The sequence below is a fragment of the Meles meles genome, chromosome 7 (assembly GCF_922984935.1).
Source record: "Meles meles chromosome 7, mMelMel3.1 paternal haplotype, whole genome shotgun sequence".
Lineage (NCBI taxonomy): Eukaryota > Metazoa > Chordata > Mammalia > Carnivora > Mustelidae > Meles > Meles meles.
In genome coordinates, this window is record NC_060072.1 from 62183437 (window position 1) to 62206417 (window position 22981).

Below are 22981 nucleotides of genomic sequence, written 5' to 3' on the forward strand. Positions count from 1 at the left end.
AATATCAAATAATATTTAAAGTCTATAAATTATTATTTCATAATGAACATGATTTTGATTTCTATTTATCATACATAAACTTGGCAGACAGATCTTCAGGGTATTCTGGAAATTAAAATTACATACTCTGCATGAGACAAATTATTACATCTTTTAAAGATTTGAAGAAAAGGCATAAAATTACCAAATTTATTTCCTTGAGGAAAATTATGTTTATTAGTAAATGTCAGGTAGGGAATTTGAGGTATAGAAGGTGTTTTAAAGAGTTCTAGAAAAACAATGTGGTGGTGGGAGGACTAAGAAGAGAATACTAAAGACTTAGTGCCTTCAAATGCCAGGCAATTATGTGATGCTTTCCTGAAATATCTTTATTTTGTGAACTGCCCCCACTATGCCATTTTCCAGGATTGGCACATGTGAAGGAGGTGGGTGTATACTTGAGCTCGTATATTCATGACAAGGGAGGGTTACCAGTTAAAGATGACGATTAAGTGACAATATTCAAGAAATCTATTCCAATTTTACATTCTGACTCACTTGTGTGACCTTGGGCAGCATGCACACTCTGTTTATTTCCACTTATTTTTAGCACAGTACTTTACTGTGGTAATAATAGGCTCATTTAAGACTTCTAAAGTAATAAGATTATTTCTTGGACTATTGCAAAGATTCCTGAGGGCTATAAGCTATTCACAGATAGCTACTGTGGGGAAAAACCAAGTTGCTTTTACAGAATCCTATCAAATGTTTCCTTTTTTTAATTAATATTTTGGGGGTACCTGGCTGGCTAGTTCAGTGGATCATGTGAATGGTAGAGAGTCTACTTAAAAATAGTATCTTTTAGGGGCACCTGGGCTCAGGTCATGATCCCAGAGTCCTGGGATCAAGCCCCACACTGGGCTCTCTGCTTGGTGGGAAGCCTGCTTCTCCTTCTCCCTCTCCCACTCCTCCTGCTTGTGTTCCCCCTCTCGCTGTTTCTCTCTCAGTCAAATAAGTAAGTAAAATCTGTAAAAATAATAATATTAGGGTGCCTGAGTGACTCAGTGGGTTAAGCCTCTGCCTTCGGCTCAGGTCATGATCCCGGGGTCCTGGGATCAAGTCCCGCATCGGGCTCTCTGCTTAGCAGGGAGCCTGCTTCCCTCTGTCTCTCTGCCTGCCTCTCTGCCTACTTGTGATCTCTGTCAAATAAATAAATAAAATCTTTTTTAAAAAATATTAATAATATCTTTTAAAAATATTTTGAATGCATAAAAATAAAAATGTGTAAGTCCTCTGGGGTCTTTGGAACTACTTTCCTAATACATATTTACCCTAGTCTGTAAATAATCATGAAATTTCCATGGCAGAATTATACTTTACACTATTTCTCTTATGTATTTGGTTCCATTTGCCTCTAATCATAGACCTTCATAGATCTTCAAGAAGAAATTGGTAATCAATTGAAGTCTGTTAAAGAAAAAGATAGAGAAATATTGTGAAAGGAAGGAAATATGATAAGAGTGACTGACGACGAGGATTTCTTTGCCAGGTTCTACAGATGAAGCACATACCCCTATATTTTGTTCATTTCCAAATCATTAAGTTCGTCTACTCACTTACTTAACATCTACCAATTAAGGATAATTTAATTCCCTAACATTTGTGAAGTTCAGTAGCAAAGATCCCAAGTGGTCTTACCTGAAAATGGGTTCAAGGGTCAAGTAAGTTTGGGGAATAATGGGCCATAAAGGCTTGTTTAGAGCAGAACTTCTTGACCTTTAACATCTTGTTAAATTTTATTCTAGAACTTAACTTTCTCTGAAATATGGTTTACTTTTGAAAAGAAAAGCCAATATATGGTGTAAATACTTAGCAAACATTAAATAATTATGAATATGCACACTTACCTTTGAAATACATGGATAAGTGGAAGAATTATGGGTTTGCTTCGATCTTCTAGAAAATTGCCTCAGTTCTTTTCTCATTTTACATTTAGAAGAACAGTTTTAGAAATACAGTGTAAATGTACAGTTAGAGGTATGAGATTTGGAACAATATGAGTAACGTAAGCTAAAATTGCATTTTTGAAAGCCCCAAACACTAAAAGTATAAGCAATAAACAACACTGTGTGAGGGATTTGGTGGGGGCAATATGACCCAGTAAAGATCTTGATAATTCTCAAAAGTTTTCATCCATTTTCTTAAAGTTACTCCTAGATTACTCCTATAGAGAAACAAATCAATTTTTTAAATATGCTTTGTAATGGTAAATAGATAGTACTTGTAATCTGGTGGGCCTGGGTTCTAATCTAGCTTTGCCACTTGTGACTTGAGGCAAGTATCTTCTTTTCTGCATTCTGTGTTTTCAGCAGTAAGCAGAAACATCAATGTTTGTCTTGTAGATTATGAGTATTTAATTTTATATAGAGAACCCAGCATGTCACTCACAGAGTGTTAAATAAATACTTGTCTCCTTACTGCCCCTTCCAAACAATTAATGTTTTTTTCTGTATTAAATTTTTTTCAAAATACTACTTACTCTACTTTAAATACCTGACTCAGAGAAGTATACTGATTTATAAATAATAATATACTTGGACTTTCTTTATGTGACTTTTTTTTTTTCTTGAGTAGGCTCCATGCCCAGCATGGATCCCAGTGTGGGGGCTTGAACTCATGACCTGAGATAGAGACCTGAGCTGACATCAAGAGTCTGACGCTTAACCCACTGAGCCACCCAGGCGCCCCTATAACTTATTTTTAAAACCAGAACGTAGGGGCACTTGGGTGGCTCGGTGGGTTAAGTGTCCAAGTCTTGATTGGGACTCAGCTTGTGATCTCAGGGTCATGAGATAAACGCTGTGTGGGGCTCCATGTGCCTAATATTCTCTCTCTCCCTCTGCTCCTCTCCCGTACTCTAAATAAATAAATACAGAATATATACATGATAAAATGTTGAAAGAGTCTCACCTGCTTAGCCAACTTTTCTAATAATTGCTAAATACCTATGTGTTTCAGCTGTGTTTGGCCTTGTAGACAAAATGATGAATATTTAGGCTAAAGAAATACCTCAAATTTGTTCATATTGCTATACAAACAATGTTATTATAAATAAAATCACATTTAGTAAAAGATGAACTCTTAAATTAGTGGAAACCCAACAGTGCCTGGTATATAATTGGCACACACTAAATGTTTATTGAATTAAGTTTTTTTCTTTTTTATGTTTTTCAATCTATATCAATACCACCATTTAAAAACTTATATTTTCTGTTTGTGTCCTCTACTTTTATGAAGATTGCTGTTCTTTAAAAACAAAACCCTTTTTATACCATTATAACTTAAGAAACACATTAAAATTATTAGACCCCATACCATAATCTTCATAAATGAACAGATAATATGAGGTAACAGAGACTTTTTCTTTTAAACTGTAAATAATTCTTCATTGACCTTGATAGAATTTTATAATTACTTATACCCCAGAACTCTGGAACTGTATGGCTCATCCATTGAAAATATGGTGAAGTCTGGCCTATTATAGCTCTTATATAGCAGGATGGTTCAGCTGTTAGAGATTGAATGGGGGTATAGGTCAGCATTGGAATGGTACCTCAAATACTGTGTCACTGGGGCCGTGACCGTTGTACGTTAGCTTCTTAATACTGTTCTTCTATCAGTGGATAGAAGAATACAGTTCTTCTATACCAGCTAGCTGGTTTGATATAAGACTACTTTATTTTAATGAGCTCTCAGGGGTGTCAATGATTTAAGACAGGTACATCAAAAGTATATATGCAGTGGCCATTACTTACCCTAACGTGACATAACTTAGCTCTTTAATTAGGCCATTAATAGATGGCCACTTAAACAAATACTCAGCAAATTGTAGTGTGTTTAACCTCTGTCTGTCATTTCCTCAGTGTTTTGTTGATGGTGCCCAGATTCCCGCCCGATTTCACATCGTCTTGAACTTGTATCCACAAGTTTGCATCCTCAGTCTCTTTGTTGTCACTCCTGACTTACTGGTTCTTTTCTCATCTAGTTTCTTCTCAGCAACCTTTTCTCAAGTCCTCTGTTGCATTTATAGCTCATTTAGTCTAGGAATCAGGGTTTAGGGTTTCTGTTCTTTAGTTCTGCTATTTTTCCACATTATTCCTGGACTTTCACATCCATATCTTCGCCAACACCTTTCCTTTTAATACACCACATGTGCAGCTTCAGTCCTGCCTAACTCACTCTAAACATTTGCAGTTCCTAGGGCGCTGAGTGGCTCAGTCCTTAAGCATCTGCCTTTGACTCAGGTCATGGCCCCATGGTCCTGGGATCGGGCCCTGCTCAGCTGCAGGTCGGCTTCCCCATCTCATCTAAGCCCCTCCCTCTCAAATAAATACTGTCTGTTAAAAAAAATAAACATTTTCAGTTTCCTGTAACCTAGATTTCCTCAGGTGTCATCTGCCGGAATAATAAAAACAAAGGACCACAGGTCAGAATAGAAGTTAAAATAATAACAGTGATAGGAACAATAGCCTATGTCATTTCCAAACAGAAATAGCTTCCTCCCACCCATGTTAAGCTTGATATTAGAATGCATTTGTTTCCTCCCAGTGACTTAACTGTTGGCAAGTTCTTCTTGCCAAATTGTCACAGATTTTCCTTAACAGGGGTTGTCTTAACATGGTTTGAATTACAGTTTATGATAATAACTTCAGAGTGATTTCTCCTCCACAACTCCTCAGCTCACTGGCCCTGAAATGGATTTGTTAACTTTTTCTCTTCCCTCCAGATGTGTTGTTTCTTCCCCATTACCCTGAATGCTGCCTGGGAGGTTAAAGAATGGCCATTATTCCCTTAGTCTACTTGAGTCTCAAGCCTTCTGCCTCTTCAGTGAAACACATCAGATTCATATTAAAGTAGAAGATCTGTTGGCTGCCCCCCTTGCCCACCCACTTACTTTAAGGACTTTCTGTCTTGATTTTATTTTGGGAAAAATGGATCGTTTGGGGGCACCTGGGTGGCTCAGTCGTTAAGCGGCTGCCTCGGCTCAGGTCATGATCTCAGGGTCTTAGGATCAAGCCCTGCATCGGGCTCCTTGCTCAATGGGGAGCCTGCTTCTCCCTCTCCTATCCCTGCTGCCTGTGTTCCCTCTCTCACTGTGTCTCTCTCTGTCAAATAAATAAATAAAAATCTTAAAAAAAAAAAAAAAGGAAGAAAGAAAAATGGATCATTTGATTAGTCATCAGCTTAGAGGCTCCTGTTTTGGCTCCTCTGTGAAGTATGAAACCTGCCCAACTGTGGTTTTCCTTGCCGTAATCCAGTGAGTACATATGTTCTCACATCCTCATTTATTCTTAGAAGGGAGGGTACACTATTAACTGACGTGGGAGCGAGGACTCCTACCTGGGCTACTTAGAAACCTCAGATGGGCTGGTTGCTTGATCCCCCAGGAACCTCAGCAGATTCTGTGTCGATCTTGTGTTGTCTTTGGGAATGGAGACAGACCGAGTGTCTTAGGAAGCTCCAATGTACAGTCAATGTTTTGGTGGTTTCATAAGCCATATTTACTCCAGTGTAAAGGACTAGACAATGAATATGCAACATAGACTATCTTTAATGAGTTAATACATGTGTTCGTAAAATCCTATAAATATACTGTGATTTTTATTACTGACGTTTTGAAGTGTAAGTCTAAAATCTACTTTGTAAAGACAGAAAACCACAGACCACAAGCCCAGAGCGCAGGATCTATGCCTTATTTAATACAGATGGAACATCCCCCTTAGCCATCATTTACCATGGGCAGTTTCCAGTGGAAGAGATTTAGCATTAGGAACTAGGACCTCCTCCTAATCTCCTTAATGTCTGGTACATGGCTTGTCTGCTGTCCAGCACACATCTTTGGGGTTTTTATTTCCCCAGTTGAGATGAACTATGATGGAATTTTTTTTCCCTGTCTCTGTCAGAAAGAAAGTATGTTTTGAATATAAGCATAAATTTTCCTTGGAGCTATACTTTTTCCTTAAGAATAAACCTCTGAAATTACAGCTTAAGTCAATGAGAAAGTATGATTTGCCTACTAAAAGCGATTTCGTAAGTATTTCAGAAACATATCTTTTCCTTTGAGGACAAGTTGCTTTTGGCAAGAAAAGGAGAATGCAGCAGTTAACATCTAGCCAGCAAAATCCATCTGGGAGATGGATAACTTAATCTTAGTAAATAGCACAAAAATCTCTCTGTATAAACAAGGAGGAAATTACAGGGCAGAGCATGTGGAGACCGGCAACTTAATCAGCATATCTGCTTCCTGGTTAGACTTTCTCATTTTCACTACCTTTTCTCAACTTCCCTAAAGAGTTAATAAGGAAGCAAGGATTTCTTCATAATCAAAGAGTTGACCTTTGTCAACCTTTGTTTGTAGATTTTAACAATGACATTTGGTAGAATTTACTGCTGTAAATTTTAGAGATAAACATGAAGTTTAGTCCAGGGAATGCTTTGTAGGGCTCATGGAGGAGGACGACATTGTACCCTTTTTCTTTTTTAATACTTCAAAATTATAAAATAGTATTGTAAAAATATTACAGACATAAAAAGGATATGAATTAAGAATGCCCATATACTGTCTAGCGTAAGAGGAAAATTGCCAGCACATTTCATAACTGGTACTGCATGTGAACCATTTATTACTGTATTGTACATTTCAGTTACTTTCAGGTAGCTGAGGAGTGATGTAATATTAGATATCTAATTCCTTCTTAATGTTAGGTTTATAGCATATGTTTGTAAATAATTTTAAGAAGAAACAGTTTGTTCAGTTTCACTTTTTTCCTCCTCCAACATTTTGTTATAACAGATTTGCATCTAGATAGTGTTTTCTTCTTTATGAAAGTGTTCTTAGTAATTGAAGCCACATGATACTGATCAGTTAACTAAGACAGTAACCTTTAGCAATATTTGGGGATACTGTCAGGGCTAGGAGAGAACCTAGCTGTGAGAGCAGTTTTTGTACTTGAATCAAGTAGACGTCGAATATAAAGAAAAGAAGATAATGGAGAGTTGCATCTTGGCACTTTGTTCTTGAATCTTGTAAGGACACCCCCCCCCCAACACATACGTACCCCTCCAGTGTGTACTGACAATGTCCTAATCCCTGGAACCTGGAAGGTTACTTTATGTAGCAAAGACTGCAAATGTTAAGCTGAGGACCTGGATCATGGGGGCAGGGCTAGGTACAATGACCAGTGTCCTTATAGGGGGTAAGAGTGGCAGGAGGAGATTTCAACCACAAGAAGAAAAGGCACTGTGACTCTAGAGGCAGAGATGGAATGATGGGACCACAAGCCAGGGAATGCTAGCAGCCACCAGATGCTGGAAGAGGCAAGGAACTGACTCTCCGCCAGAGCTTCTTTAGGAATTGTGGCCTCTAGCGCCTTGATTTTCATCCAGTGAAACAGATTACAGGCTGAATTTCTGGCCTCCAGAACTGCGGGAGAATAAATTTCTGTTGTTTTAAGAACCAAGGTTGTGGTAGTTTATTACAGTTGTCATAGGAAACTAATAGAACGCCACAGAGCTGGGTTCATTGGGATCACGCACCTTCCACTTTTGCCATGTCACTCATGAGTCTGTCAGGCTACACAGCTCCTTCTGTCAGACCTGTCACACTATCAGAGAGTGTGTGAGTTATCTTCTAGCAGAGAAAGATCTGTACCAGATACCCAGAGTGTTGGGTATCATTAATCCTACTTAGCCATGGGTCTTTGAGAAATTTCTGTGTGGACATACCTGCCTTGTAAAAAGTGTGTAACACTGTTGGCTTACAAATTTGAAAACAATACAGAGGGGGAAAATTAATTTAAATAAAACAAGTAAGAAAGATGAAGCATAGAGAAATTGTAATAGACAAATGATGAAGTCAGGAGAGAGTTTGAATAAATCAACTTACCTCTACAGACCTTCGATTCTTGACAGAACCAGGCCTAGTATTAGGAGTCCATGTGAGGATTAAGTAGAAAATTATAAAGTGCTGCTCACATTTTAAGTTGTTTTATAATTGTCATTACCATGTTATACCCCCTGACCACAGTGTTTGCTAATTAAATTCTCAGAAGAGTTGGAGTTCTTTTTTGTCTTTATAAATGCAGTACAAAACATTTTGCAAATCGTATATCTGATAAGAGACTTGTGATTAGAATATATTTTTGAACACTCCTACACCTCAACAATGAAAAGACAAATACCCAATTTAAAAATGGGCAAAAGATCGAAATAAACACTTTGCCAAAGAACATTTAAGTACTTGAAAGATGATAAACATCATTAGCCATCAGAGAAATACAAATCAAATCCATAATGAACTATCCCTTCAAACCCACCACCGGGTGGCTATAATCAAAAAGATGGGCAGTAGTACGTGTTGGCAATGATATGAAAAATTACAGCTCTCCTCTATCGCTGCTGGGAATGTAAAACAATGCAGCTGCTTTGGAAAACAGTTTGATAGTTCCTTAGAGTTAAACATAGAGTTACCAAATGACCAGGCAGTTCCACTCCTGGGTATCTACGCAACAAATTTGCAAACATAGGTACATGCAAAACATGTTTGTGAACATTCATAGCAGCACATTTTTCATTATAGCTAGAAAGTGGAAACAACTCAAATGACAACCAACTCAAAAATGGACAAATAAAATGCATTCTATCCATACAGTGCAGTATCTGGCCATACAAAGGAGTATCAGTGACAAAGAGAAATTAAGTGCTGATCCATGCTACAATATGACTGAACCTTGAAAACCTTGTATTAAGTCAAAGAAACCATTCACAAAGGACCATTATATTATATGGTTCCACTTATATGAAATATCCAGAACAGGCAAATATGCAGTGACTGGAAAATAGACTGGTGGTTGCTAGGGACTGGACAAAGGAAGTAATGAGGAGTGACTTATAATGGATAAAGGTTTTCTTTCTCAGTGATGAAAACATTTTAAAATTGATTGTGAGGGGCGCCTGGGTGGCTCAGTCGGTTAAGCATCTGCCTTCCGCTCAGGTCATGATCTCAGGGTCTAGGGATCGAGTCCCACGTCAGGTTCTCCCCTCAGTGCGGAGTCTGCTTCTCCCCCTCCCTCTCTCTCTTTCTTTCTCTCAAATAAACAACGTCTTTTTAAAAAACTGATTGTGGGGATGGTTGTACAATCTTCTGAATATACGAACAATAATTGACTTAGATACTTTAAATGGTTGAATTTTTGTGTATGTGAATCAAAACAGTTATTTTTAAAAAGTATACTCGGTTATTATAAAGAAATTAGAAAATACAGAAAACAATACATAAGGCTGTAAAAACTACTGGTAATTCCACCAGAGAACCAAACGTTTTTCGCATATTGCCTCCTCATTTTTCTTCCCCCCTTATGTATATCCTGTGCGTATACATTTTCTTATGTAATTGAGAGTGTATAGAATACACGGTGTTAGAATTTCACACTTTCACATGACAGTTTGAGCATTTTCAAAAAGGTTTTCTAAAATATTTTTGTTGTAAAAAGTGAAACATGTTATTGTAGAAAATGTTACAAAACATGAACAAGTAAAAGGGATGAAAAAATATTTGTGACCCTTTTCTTTTAATACTGATGGTTTGGTGGCTCTTGATTTTTATGTTCTCAGCTTCAACCTGATGCTACTGAGTAATAGCCGTCTTGACTGCAAATGACATTTTCGTATCAGGTTTATTATTTTTTCTAATGTCTGTTAACTTAGTGTGTGTTTCAGTCACTTTCTTTTTAATTTTATTTTGAAGCACCCGAGTTACTCAGTAGTGAAGTAGAAGAAATAATTGAAACTCAGTCATGTTGAGTTTGAGGAAATGGATTAAATTACTGATTTCATGCTTCTTTCATTATAAGACTTATAAAGATTTTAAGCATGGAACAGCCATCAACTAAAGTCAAAAGAGAAAATTCAAGTTTGGTTTTACTAAAAATGTAATAAGTATCTGTTATAATATTACCTTTAAGTAAATATATTGATAAGTATGTTTTAAAAAACAAGTCTGTGCTCACATATCTAGTTTTAATCTTAAATACTTATGAAGTTTGAAATGCTACATGACCAATGTATTCATAAATTCACCAAACATTGCATATACTGTGTTACGTAGTTATTGAGTGCCCATTTTCTGATAAGTGCTCGCAACCATCTATGTGAGAGGTATTATTCCCATTTCAGAAATAAGAAAACGTGTTGAGGATAGCTTTTTGTTTCAAGTTCATAGAATCTATAAGTAGGAGAGCCAGGATTTAAACCCAGATTTGCATAATTCCAAATTTCTTTTATCTCTAACCTGAAGAACTCTGTGTTTTTGATAGTCCATTTCCAGTGCTAGATTCTTGTGAGCCTCAGACAGCTCCTAATCCACCCAGCAAAGGGGGCTGGGGCCTAGAAAGAGATAATTTCTGTCAAATAAATAAACACAAAAACATTTTATACACTTCCAGCCCAGGTGACCTAGGTTTCCAGAGACTGATGACTGATCCCTCGGAGGCAAGTGCTGAGGACAGGAGGAGACGTGTGCAAATTCTGAGGTGGCACAGAGAAGGAAGTGATTATTTCTGCCCGATGATGTGAGAGTGTGTGTAGCTTCCCAGAGCAGGTAACGTCTTAGTGGATTTCGAAGAAGAATGATTAAAAATTTACTAAGCAGGAAAGCGGGGGCGAGGGGACACTCTGAAGAGAATGAGACCAAAGTCTCCTAGGTCTCTTCAAGAACAGTTACCTACCTCAGTGCTGTTAGAGTATTGGTGGTGAGATGCTTGGGGGCAGGAAGCTCAGGCAGACAAGGAAGGTCGATCAGAGTCGTGTTAGGAGCCATGCCAAAGAACACAGACAATCCCGGAGGCATTCATGGGCCATTTTTAAGGGCTTAAGTAGGGGAGCAGAAAAAGGCAAATGTGTATATTGGGGAGATAAACCTGCAGCAGTGTGGAGGATAAATTTGAGGCAGAGGAGATTGACCATGGAATCCTTAATGTTTGAAGTGGTATGGTTGAAAATGGGACAAAGAATTTAAACTATGGCAGCACAAAGGGAGAGAAGATAGATGCTACGGCAGTTAAGGAGGCAGAATCTTAGGGTTGGATAAGCCAGGATAGGGGGTAAGCAAATGAGAGCGGAAGGACCACACTCCAGCATTTGGATTATATTTGAGATGAAAAATTTAGGAGAGAAACATGGTTTAGTTGGGAATAAAGAGTTTTGGACATTTTGAGTTTGAAATGTGGATAGGATATTCCTTTGTTCAGAGAGCAGAAATTAGATATAGGGTCCTACAGAGAAAACTTAAAGGCAACAGATGTAGATTAAAATGTACAAGTTTAATTAAAACACCAATATCATTACTGTATAGTGACGGGAGGCATTAAATAAAGAGTGGATTAAATTACTTAAGGATGGAAGGTGTAAATGAAGAAGGATTGAAGATAGAACCTTAAAGGAAGCCAAATATCTAGGTTATGGGCAGAAGAGACCTAGAAGAAATGGTTAGCTTGAGAGAACCAGGAGTGAGATTAGGAAAAAAACAGGAGGGGTGTTGACTGTGTCAAGTGCTACACATTCATCCCACGAGCTGGGGACTAAGAAGCGTCCTTTGTCCAGTAGGAAGACATCAGCCACATTCACAGAGGGAAGAGGAGGGATTACAAGCCATGGAGGAGTGCACAGGGCAGGAGGGAGTGCTGACCACCAGTGTGAACTAGTCTTTTGTCCGGGAAAGAAATGAGTGTTCACTGCGAAGATACATCAGAGAATGGGAATGACTAAAGCATGTTTTTCAGCTGGTAAATAGGAGCCAGTAGAGAAGAGATTGAAGATGCCAGTTGTTGGAACAAGGTCCCAGGGTAGTTCGGAAGAAAACTGATCAGGGATACAGACCAGAGGGCAGTGACGTCATCTTTTGAAGACTTGAAGGAAGAAGAAAGAATGGGCATAACTACAGATTAGATTTGAGCTGTAAGGCAACAAAAGGGAAGTTTACTTGGGGGCACGAGAGGGATTAGACAGGTGGCTGAAGGAGAGTGACAAGAATGTGAGAATATCTGCTGAAGGGAGAATGAAGTGAATTAAAATGTTGCTGCCAAGTGGTGTTAAGAACCCATCTAAAGTTGGAAACCAGGAGTTGTTCATCCCATCAGTCTGCATGGGTAGATGCTGGCTTTCATTTGAAAGCAAGCATATTTCTTTCTTTTTTTTCTCCTTCCAGATCTTATCTGCTTACTGAAAACTATTCCTTCTCTTGCAGTACTTGGAACCCCTGTCAGTTTAAGCTTGTTTAGGTTAGCCAAAAAAAATGTTTTAATGTGAAATATAAAAATGTGTTATGAGTTATAAATAATACAGAAGCTATAACAGAATCCAGACATTGAATAACTATTTATTGAGTGTTTAGTGCTCGCTAGCATGCAGAGATGGCCAGGCTAATATGCACTCTGAAATGTTAATGGCTGAGATTTTTGCCAGGGGAAGGGGCTTACAGATTAGTAGTTCACATAACCATATCCACAGACACACCCCACTTCAAGTTAACATTTTAAAAATATTTAAAGCATTTTTATATTTGAAACATATACTCATATCTTTCTGAAAAATGTCATAATAAAAAAGGACCCAATCCTAGCTCCTGAAACCTCCTTTAAAAATTCATTTAACACTTATGGGGCACCTGGGTGACTCAGTGGGTTAAAGCCTCTGCCTTCGGCTCAGGTCATGGTCTCAGGGTCCTGCTCAGGGCTCTCTGCTCAGCGGGGAACCTGCTTCCTCCTCTCTCTCTGCCTGCCTCTCTGACTACCTGTAATCTCTATCAAATAAATAAATAAAATCTTTTTTTAAAAATTCATTTAACACTTAAAAAGAAATCTTGTTATTTAGCAAGTTTAGATAAATGTGTTCTAACCATGGGTGCTTAGGAGCTGAGTTCACTGTAGCTCAATGAGGTGCTGAGTTTTGTTTTTTTAGTTGTTTTTTTTTTCTTTTTACTAAACTTGTATCTTCAAAGGTAAAATGTTAGTTTAATAATTAGCCCCCACTTACGAATAAGCCATATTAGAAAAAGTTGTATAATACTGAGTTTGGTATGAACTAGATTTATTTATATTTTTTTTTCTAAGAAATGTCCAACAAAAGGTGGGATAATAAAACAGAAAATAATAAAATACAAATTTGCTCAACATGAGTCCATAGGATTGCTCTAATTGGACTTTGGTTTTACCTCTGTTTCTCAGTATAAGAGGAAATATGTTAGCTTGCTACCAGAAGGAGGATGCATACCAGTTCATCCAGAAGATGGTTTTCCCTTGAGAAAGATTTCTCTTGTGAGTTTTTATTTAGGAACACTTAGTGGTGTAATAGACAATTTGCTGTACAAAATTTTTGCAGCTCAACACAGGCAGACTTCCTATAGCTTTTCATTGCAGCTGCCTTGGGAAAAAGCTAAGGGAGTAACATTGGACATATCTTAATAGAGGGGATTCTTAGAGGGTCCACATTGAAAGGGCAGAGCCTAGATCCCATAAGGGGTTCACTGACTGGGTGGCTGTGGCCCCAGGTTCCCTGCTTGAACAGGGAGAAGGTGAAAGTGGGACATAGCATATTTGCTTGCAGTTGGGATGCTGTTTTCTAGATCTAATGCCTACTCTCTACTGCCTATTAAAATATGAATCATCAGTGGGGCGCATGGTGGCTCAGCGGGTTAAACCTTGCCTTCAGCTCAGGTCATGATCTCAGGGTCCTGGGATCAAGCCCCGAATTGGGCTCTGCTCAGCAGGGAGCCTGCTTTCCTCTCTCTCTCTCTGCCTGCCTCTCTGCCTACTTGTGATTTTTCTCTCTGTCGTATAAATAAATACAGTCTTTTAAAAAAATTAAAAAAGGGGCCGCCTGGGTGGCTCAGTGGGTTAAAGCCTCTGCCTTCGGCTCAGGTCATGATCCCAGGGTCCTGGGATCGAGCCCCGCATCGGGCTCTCTGCTTGGCAGGGAGACTGCTTCCTCCTCTCTCTCTCTCTCTGCCTGCCTCTCTCCCTACTTGTGATCTCTATCTGTCAAATAAATAAATAAAATCTTAAAAAAAAATAAAAAATAAAAAAATTATCATAACTTGGAATTTTATCAGTGATTCTAATCCCTCTTCCCTTTCTCTCCAGTCCAGAAAGTGTCCTCCAAGACTTCTTTTCTCAATACTATTATTAAAGGTACGCATATTTTGACTGTCTTTTATAGTCCTACAAGTGAAACCATCTTACAACAATATTGGCTAAGTTAATAGCAGTTGACAGTCTGTGCCTGCTTTTGACCTACTAAAATGGCAATGCCATATGATTCAACCCTATGTTATAATTATGATTTTTAAACTTACTATGGTCAATACATATATATAGAAGGATCGTGAGAATTAAACATAGGTGTGGTTTCTCTCAGAGAATCCTGCATCTTCAGTGTTGATTGCTGGTTTAAAAACTGATCTAGAGCCACAGGTTTACCTTGTCGTTCTGAACATTGTTTCCTTCAGTTGCTTCAGTAGCTTTGAAGTGTAATAACCATTAAAGTGCACATATCTTAAGTATAACTTGATAAACATCACAATGTGAAATAATTGTGCACCACTACTCAAGAAACAGAATACTGCTTGTATCCCAAACGACCACTAGATGTCTCCACCCGATCACTACCGCCCACTCCTTTGCCTTAAAAGTACCGCTGTTTTAATTTCTAACACCAAAGGTATAGTTGCTTCTGTTTTTGAAAAAATACAAGGTATCAGGAGATGTGATACAGCGCAGTCTGCCATTTGGCTTGTTTTACTCATTAGCATCTTTGAAATTGATCCGTGTTGCATGTAGCCAGAGTTTCTTCATTTTCACTGCTGCGTAGTGTTCCACTGTGTAAATATGCTCCTATTCATTTTACCCATTCTCCTGTAGAAGGAACATTCGGGTTATTTCCAGTTTAAAACTATTACAGGCAGTGTTATAAAGGCAGTATTCCGTTAACATCCTTGCATGTCTTTGAGTGCTCACATTTATACCTCTCTTTGAATTTATTTTCCAGAAACTATTTTATTTATTTTATTTTATTTTCAGGGAAGGAATTGCTGAATTACAAGATAGGTGTATGTTCAACTTTAGAAAATACTGTCAAACATTGTTTTACAGTGTTTCTACCAATTTAGGCCTCCAAAAGCCCGTGAGAAAGTTCCCATTGTTCCACAGTCTCACCAGGGCAGTGTTGTCAGTCATCATTTTAAAGATTATTATTCTACCTTGGTCCTATACATCTCCATATGAGCTTTTGAATCAGTTTGACTTTCCAGAAGAAGTCTTGCTGGAATTTTGATTGGGGTTGAACTAAATCTATAGATTGATTTGGAGATAATTGACATCCTCACAATATTGAGTTTTCATTTCATGTGTGACTTTTTTTTCTCCATTTCTTAAAAAATTTTAAAACTTAGTTTTTTGTAGTTTTCTGTATAGAAGTCTTGTACAACTTTGGAAATGTTGGCACTTTATAATAGACATCAAATGAAATAAATGCTTTAGAAACGCAACAACCAGGTTGAATTACTTACTGTAATAGTTTAGCCCTAAGCTAGTAGTCTTATTTTTTATCACAGCCCACCCTGTCTCAAAAAGAGATGGGATATATGTGAGTTTCCCAGTCATTTATGCAACAGATATCCTACCACGTGCTCCATAAATACCTATTGTAATACCAAGCACTGTTCTAAACATTGGGGAGATGATGGTAGATAAGAGAATAAGGCATTTGAAATGCAGTTTAATCCTGGAAAGGGAAAGAAAGTTTGACTAATGTAGATTGCCCAAACTGTAGAATATACTTGGGCACCACGGGTTGTAATGGAAAGTTGAAACATGTGGGATGGTGTATACGATATGTAAAGGGGTTGGCCTGAGGCCTGGCACATTAGTGTTCAGTAAATTTTAACTGCGCTGCTTGTTGCTGTTGTTGCTATCATACCTATTTTGAGGAAAGGTAGGAACTGAAGTCAGAATCTTAGAGAAATGCCTGTGTTTAAGGGTATTCCTGAATAAAAATACAGCACATGAAGAAAGTCAGAAAATTAGTGCACAGAGCCTGGGTCAGAATTAAGGAGAATTCAGTGTTGTGAAAGCCAAGGATATAAAGATTTTTAATTGTCTCAAAAGCTGCACACACATCAAACGGATGAGAAAGAAACAGACCATTGATGTAGCAATTATGAGAATATCGATTGACCTTTGAGAAAGCATTCTTAGTAGTCGCATGACTGGGGTTGGACTTTCTGGAAAAATTCTGCTGAGGGAGAAGGATGAAAGAACTTAAGGAAAAGTACTTTCTACATTAGAGAAAAACTTAAAATGATATTTGTAAAAACTTAAATAATATTTTCAAACAAATAAGAAAATTTAAGTGGATTACATTAACAATCTATTGCTGTTTAACAAATCAGAGCAAGATATAGTGCTTAAAGCAGTAACAGACATTTTTGTGGATCAGGAATTTGCTATAGGTCAGCTGGATGAGGACCTTAATTTCCCTGGACCCAACAAGACCAAGAGAAAACCTATTCTTTTTTTTTTTTTTTTTTTTTTTTTTAAAGATTTTTTATTTATTTATTTGACAGAGAGAGATCACAAGTAGATAGAGAGGCAGGCAGAGAGAGAGAGGGAAGCAGGCTCCCTGCTGAGCAGAGAGCCCGATGCGGGACTCGATCCCAGGACCCTGAGATCATGACCTGAGCCGAAGGCAGCGGCTTAACCCACTGAGCCACCCAGGCGCCCCAACCTATTCTTTTATATTTAAAAATTCACAGTCTTGGCAGCTGTATCTAAAAATGCTGTAGAATAGAAACGTTTCAGTGTAAAATTATGTTCTCTGTAAAAAAAAAAATATACATAAAGTTGTATGGCTGATTTTGCTCTATGAAAGGGAAGAAGGGATTTCAATAATTTGTATATCTGAAACACTTGATAATAGAGGTTGCTTGGTTTGGGTAGATAGGGTTTTAAATGCTTTTCACTTTTCACACTCTACCTAAATGAGCTTTTGAGCTATCCAGTTTCCTTATTTCTGTTTGTCAGCAGGTTATCCTGGGCATTGGGATCATGGGCCTCTTTTGTTCTCTTTTCTTCTGTATGTCTCTGTATTTAAAAGGGGGGGGGCACTGATAAATACTCATTTTAATAGAAACTACTATGTATTTAGTGAAATATAATATAAAACACTTTAAAATATAATTGTATTTTCAAACTTAATCCAGTCACTCCTCTTGATAACAAATCTGTCAATTATACTTCTGTTTTTGATCCATTAGGGTTGCATTTATTTTTCCTTTCTGTTTGCTATTGATTGGGGGTGGGGGGGTATGTGCTGTGTGCTTCGTTTTGTTTTTGGAAACAACTATAAAAGGTGTGTGAATCATTTGAATATGTGCTGCTCCCTATTACTTCTGTTTCTCTCTTTTTTTATTTCCTGCTGTGAATTGGCGATCATAATTTAGATGGGAAGGCCAATTTACTCTATAATGAATGCTTATAGTTACCTGTTATTTTAAAAGTAGGTACTCATTACTAGTATAACTTTTTACATATCCCTTTATTTTAAAAATACAGTTAGATTGTATTTGGTCTTAGACTTTAATTGAATTTTTTCGCTATGGATTTTTCAGAAGGACAGATAATCCATACATTTGCCAAAGTCTGTGGGGGGTTTTCCTTAAAAATCAAATTTACACAAAGAAAGTCAAAGAAACTCTCCAGTTGGTGGTGGTGGTGGTGGTTTTAAACTTTGGTTGAATGTTATCATCACACTGACTCGTTGAATGCAGTTACAATTTCTACAGAAAATAAGAAGTTAATTTCTTTTAAACTGTTCTTAGCCATATCTCAGATACAATGCCCAATACCACTTGAGGAAAGTTACCAGTTAACTGGCTTGCATCATTACCCTTGACTAGAGTGTGAAAATGCAACATCGAGGTTTGCCGAAGCCCGGATAGTAGATACATCGTGCCTAGATACATCGTGTCGTCTCCATGGGTCGTATTTTAAACAGCACAACTCTAAATCTTTTATAAAGCCCAAATGTGGTCAGAATTTTTAATGAGCATGCTAGAAGCTCTTTAGTTTTACTCTTAACTATATCTGTGAATGTGCCTTAGTTTCTTTAATCATTTCTCCATGCGAGATTGTAACATGTAGAGTGATTCAGTTTTATGTGCTGCTTTTAAAAAGGAAAATCAAAGACTCAAGTAGTTTGCTATTGTTTCCATTTTTGCTGACCTAGATGAAATGATGAGATTGATTTAAACCTGTTCTCTAGTAAATTATGTAAATCTGAACAAAACCATAATTCCTTTATTTAAAATATCTTTACTCAGCAAGAAAACAACCCAATTAAAGTATGAGCAAAAGATATGAACAGACACCTTGCCAAAGAAAATATACAGATGGCCGATAAGCATATGAAAAGACGCTCAACACGTTTGTTATAGGAGAATTGCAAATTAAGTTAACAGTGAGATAATACCACATACTTATTAGAATAGCTAATATCCAAATAATGGACAATACCATTTGCTGGCAGTGTTGTGGAGCAACAGGAACTTTATTCATTGCCTTTAGGAATGAAAAATTGGAAGAGAGTTTGGCCATCTATTATAAAGCTAAACATAGCCTTACCATATGATTCTATAGTCATGCTCCTTGGTATTTACCCAAATACGTTGAATACTTATGTCCACACAAAAACCTGCACATGAATGTTTATAATAGCTTTGTTCATAATTGCCAAAACTGGAAGCAGCTAAGATGATATCCTTTACTAGGTGAGTGTTAAACAAACTGTAGTGTGTCCATATAGTAGGAATATTACTCACCAGTAAAAAGAAATGATCAAGCCATGGAAAGACATGGGGAATCTTAAGTGCCTATTGCTAACTGAAAGAAGGCAGTCTAAAAAGTCTACCTCGTGTAAGATTCCCATAGACACTCTGGAAGAAGTGATTGTCTCTAGAGAGACAATAGAGAGATCAGAGGTTTGGGGAAAGAGAAGAAGGGTTGAATATGTGAAGCATGGGGGATGTTCAGGTTGATGAAGCTAGTCTGTGTGATACTGTAATTGTGGTTGTGTGACACTGTGTGTTTGTCAAAACCCACTGAGCTTTACAGCACAACGAATGACGCCAGACTCTATGCAAATTTAAGAAATCATTTAGGAGATCAAGGGACCCCAGGATAGAATGCAGGCTGTGACAAAAGAATCTGTATGGATGACACAACCTTATTCAGAGGAGATGGGGCAAAAAGATGCTGACCTAAGTAACTTTGGGAATAAGTGGAATCTAGAGGACTAAAGACAAAAGACTATGCATAAATACTTGATTCTAGTAAAGTCATCAAAAACAGGGAAGCTCAGAAACTGTCAGAGGCAAGAGGAGCCTGAGGACAAGATGACTAAATGTAGTGTGGTACCCTGGTTGGGATCCTGAAACAGAAAAAAGACATTGGGTAAAAACTGAAAGAATCTGAATAAACTGTGGACTTTAGTTAGCAAAAAAAATATATATGTGTGTGTGTGTGTGTGTGTGTGTGTGTGTGTGTATTTTTATCTGTCCAGCTTTGAGATTATAATGTACAAACATGCTTAAACAAATCTACATTTTTTTATCCTCAGAGTTACAGATGAACTGGGTTGAGGCATGTTTATGTTCATTTCCTAATTAGTGCCTACAGTTTATCTCTTATATATACCAAATATTTTTTATACTTTATTAAAATCTTGATAGAATTGTCTTTTGAAAATGAAAGCCATGGGGCACCTGGGTGGCTCAGTGGGTTAAAACCTCTGCCTTCAGCTCAGGTCATGATCCCAGAGTCCTGGGATCAAGCCCCGCATCGGGCTCTCTGCTCAACAGGGGCCTGCTTCCCTTCCTCTCTCTCTGCCTGCCTCTCTGCCTACTTGTGATCTCTGCCTGTCAAATAAATAAATAAAATCTTTAAAAAAAAAAAAAAAAAAAAAGAAAGAAAGAAAGAAAATGAAAGCCGTGTGAGGCACCTGGGTGGCTCATTCAGTTAAGTGCCTGCCTTCAGTTCAAGTTACAATCCCAGGGTCCTGGGATCAAGCCCCACATTGGACTCCCTGCTCAGGGGGAGTCTGCTTCTTCCTCTGCCTCTGCCCCTGATTTGTGCGTGCTCTCGCCCGCACTCTCTCACTCTCTCTCTCTCTCCCTCTCAAAAATAAATAAACTCTTTAAGAAAATAAACTCTTTATTTTAGAAAATAAAAGTGGTGCCTGAGTTAATGATTTTGTTCTCAACTGTAATTACATAGTGCACATGACACACCTTACACATACCACCCCCTTTCGCTTGCCGTGCACCCTCAGTAATTCTTGATTACAATAGTGAATGAGTGAAGAACTGGGTTAGGTCCTAGAAACTTCCATTTACTCATAACCAGCCTCTTCCCATGAAGGATTTGAAATAGCTTATAACAAAAAGACAGTAAATGAATAACATATAAGGGAGGTGGAAAATCCATTCCAGAGATATATGTTTGACTCAGACCGAGAACTATATGTAAATATTTTTAAAATATTAGCACATCAGGGTTTCTTTTAGTTACTCTTTAATTCTGGGAATGACAAGCCCAGTGCCTGTGAGAGCCGGACAGATCCTATAAATACACGGTTGGGTGAAGGGTACTCTGGTAGGGAGTGGTGGAGCCTCTGCTTCCCCTTCCGGTGCTATTGCCTTTATCAAACCTCATGCATCAGGGAGGTAGTGCCTGCTTGCTTTGACCTGAATTTTTCTTCAGTGGATCAGCTCATATCAAAAGGTGTTACTACATAAATATTTGTTTGGGAAAGCAATAGAAAGGAGTGAAGTTTCTTCTTTCAATTAATATTTCAGATCTGTGATGCTATCCAGATAGCTTTGTAGTTAGATAGTCCAAGCCTAATTTTGATGCCTGCATCCAAATGTTGCTGAGTGCCTCTCCCCCGCCCCCCCCCCCATAACCACTGGATCCTGGGCTGAAGGTTTGCTCTGCTCCTGGTCTCTAGGATTTTATTCCAAGATGTTGATACACACACTATGCTTCGAACATTGGAGCAGGCAGGTAAGGTGATGTCACAACTGTTGCCTAGTGGGCAGTGATCATAAAAGGCCGTGAGGTATGAGAAGTTTCCCAATTTCAGAATGATTAAAGTGATTTTTTTAAGTGCTTCATGAATAGGGGTACTCTTAGCATGCTTATATAGTCGTTCTTATTGTGAGATGGTATGCTAATACTTTTGAACACTGGCAACTCACCTAGGAAATCTGGAACTCTCAATCTACAGCGATAGTTGTTTTGTTAGATTTCACAGTTGCTCATTTTTTCACATAAGGTTTAATTTTCCTTTCTCAAAGTCTCATACCCATGTCATTGGTAGCATAGAAAATAACTTTTAAGCATGTTTGGAAGTGAGATAAGTCATTTAGGCATTCACCCTTGTTAATTCTTTTGGTAAGTACCTACAGGCCCTGACAGCTGCAGGTAGAAGTGACCCATATATATGTCTCCTTCCCTGCAGCCTTGCTCCCAGGTTTGTTAGTGCGTGAAAACAAGTCCTGGCCCGAATTCTGCCACACACACCATTAGCAGGTAGATACAGAAACAGTCACTATAAGAATAGTAATAGTAATAGTCCTATAAGAATAGTAAAGTCCCTTGGGGCGCGTGGGTGGCTCAGTGGGTTAAGCCGCTGCCTTCGGCTCAGGTCATGATCTCAGGGTCCTGGGATCGAGTCCCGCATCGGGCTCTCTGCTCAGCAGCGAGCCTGCTTCCCTCTCTCTCTCTGCCGGCCTCTCTGTCTACTTGTGATCTCTCTCTGTCAAATAAATAAAATCTAAAAAAAAAAAGAATAGTAAAGTCCCTACTCTGTACCCTTTTTAAGCATTCCCAAAAAATTCCTTAACATGAAAGATTTACTCCAAAAACAACATTCTGACAGAAGGCTCAGGTAACTTAACAATTCAGCCAACAGAACCCTTCACTAAGAGGAACAAAGAACCAAATGAAATTTTATAATGGGACCCTACTCCAAAAGGGCTTGGCTGCTGGGTTAGCCAAATTCTTGTTTCCTATTTATGCAAGGACCATCTGGCTATCCACATACTTTGAATATCACTCATTTTGCCATGAGTGAATAGTTCACCGTGAAAAAGATAGTTCCAACTTCCCGTACGCCAATAAGCCATCTGATGCAGGTTTAGGTAGTGATATTTGAAGTATTTGTGTGGTGGTCTTAGATGCTTTGAATGTGGATACCTGATAGGGTCTTCAAAATATTAACCAACTGTCTTCCTTTGTCCTTTATATTAAAGAATTTTAAAGTTAATTACAATGTAACAAGGTAATATGTGAATAAAATTTTTGCCTTATATGTTGAATGTTGGAAAATATAGCTAATGGATAAAATCTGAAATTTTGCAGATACTGCTTAGGATAAAGCTTCTTAAGTTGCTTTTTAAATACAAACTAAATGCTGTTAATAATATATGTGAGGGGTGCCTAGGTGGCTCAGTGGGTTAAGCCTCTGCCTTCAGCTCAGGTCATGATCTCAGGGCCCTGGGATCAAATCTCCCATCGGACTCCTTGCTCAGCAGAGAGCCTGTTTCTCTCTCTCCTCCCTGCTTGTTCTCTCTACCTCTCTGTCAAGTAAGTAAATAAAATCTTTTTTAAAAAAGTAGTACGTGTGATATTCTGATCGGCAGAAGTAGACAGAACTCTGGTTTAATGGCTTCTCTGGACCAGATTCTGCTCTTAACTCCTTTTCTCACGTGCCCATATTGTCAGTGGGTGGTAGTAGTGCTCTTATTATTTAGTAGATAAGCTTGTTGTCTACATTTGGACTCGTTTTTTGGTAAGATACCATCCCAAGGAAAATACCTACCTATACCTACCTT

At 38.1% G+C, this 22981-nt stretch overlaps 1 protein-coding gene across 19 annotated transcripts in view; it reads left to right on the plus strand.

Annotated features, from left to right (window-relative positions):
• The window catches only part of PLEKHA5 (pleckstrin homology domain containing A5), a 238784-nt gene that overhangs the window by 84129 nt on the left and 131674 nt on the right, over window positions 1-22981 (plus strand). The window contains exon 4 of one of the 19 annotated variants that reach the window (XM_046011553.1): window positions 14175-14222. The exons of the other annotated variants lie outside the window; for them this stretch is intronic. Within the exon in view, the coding sequence (XP_045867509.1) occupies window positions 14175-14220 (46 nt within the window). The 3' untranslated portion in view covers window positions 14221-14222. The remainder of the gene's footprint in view (window positions 1-14174; window positions 14223-22981) is intronic. 19 annotated transcript variants of the gene reach the window in all.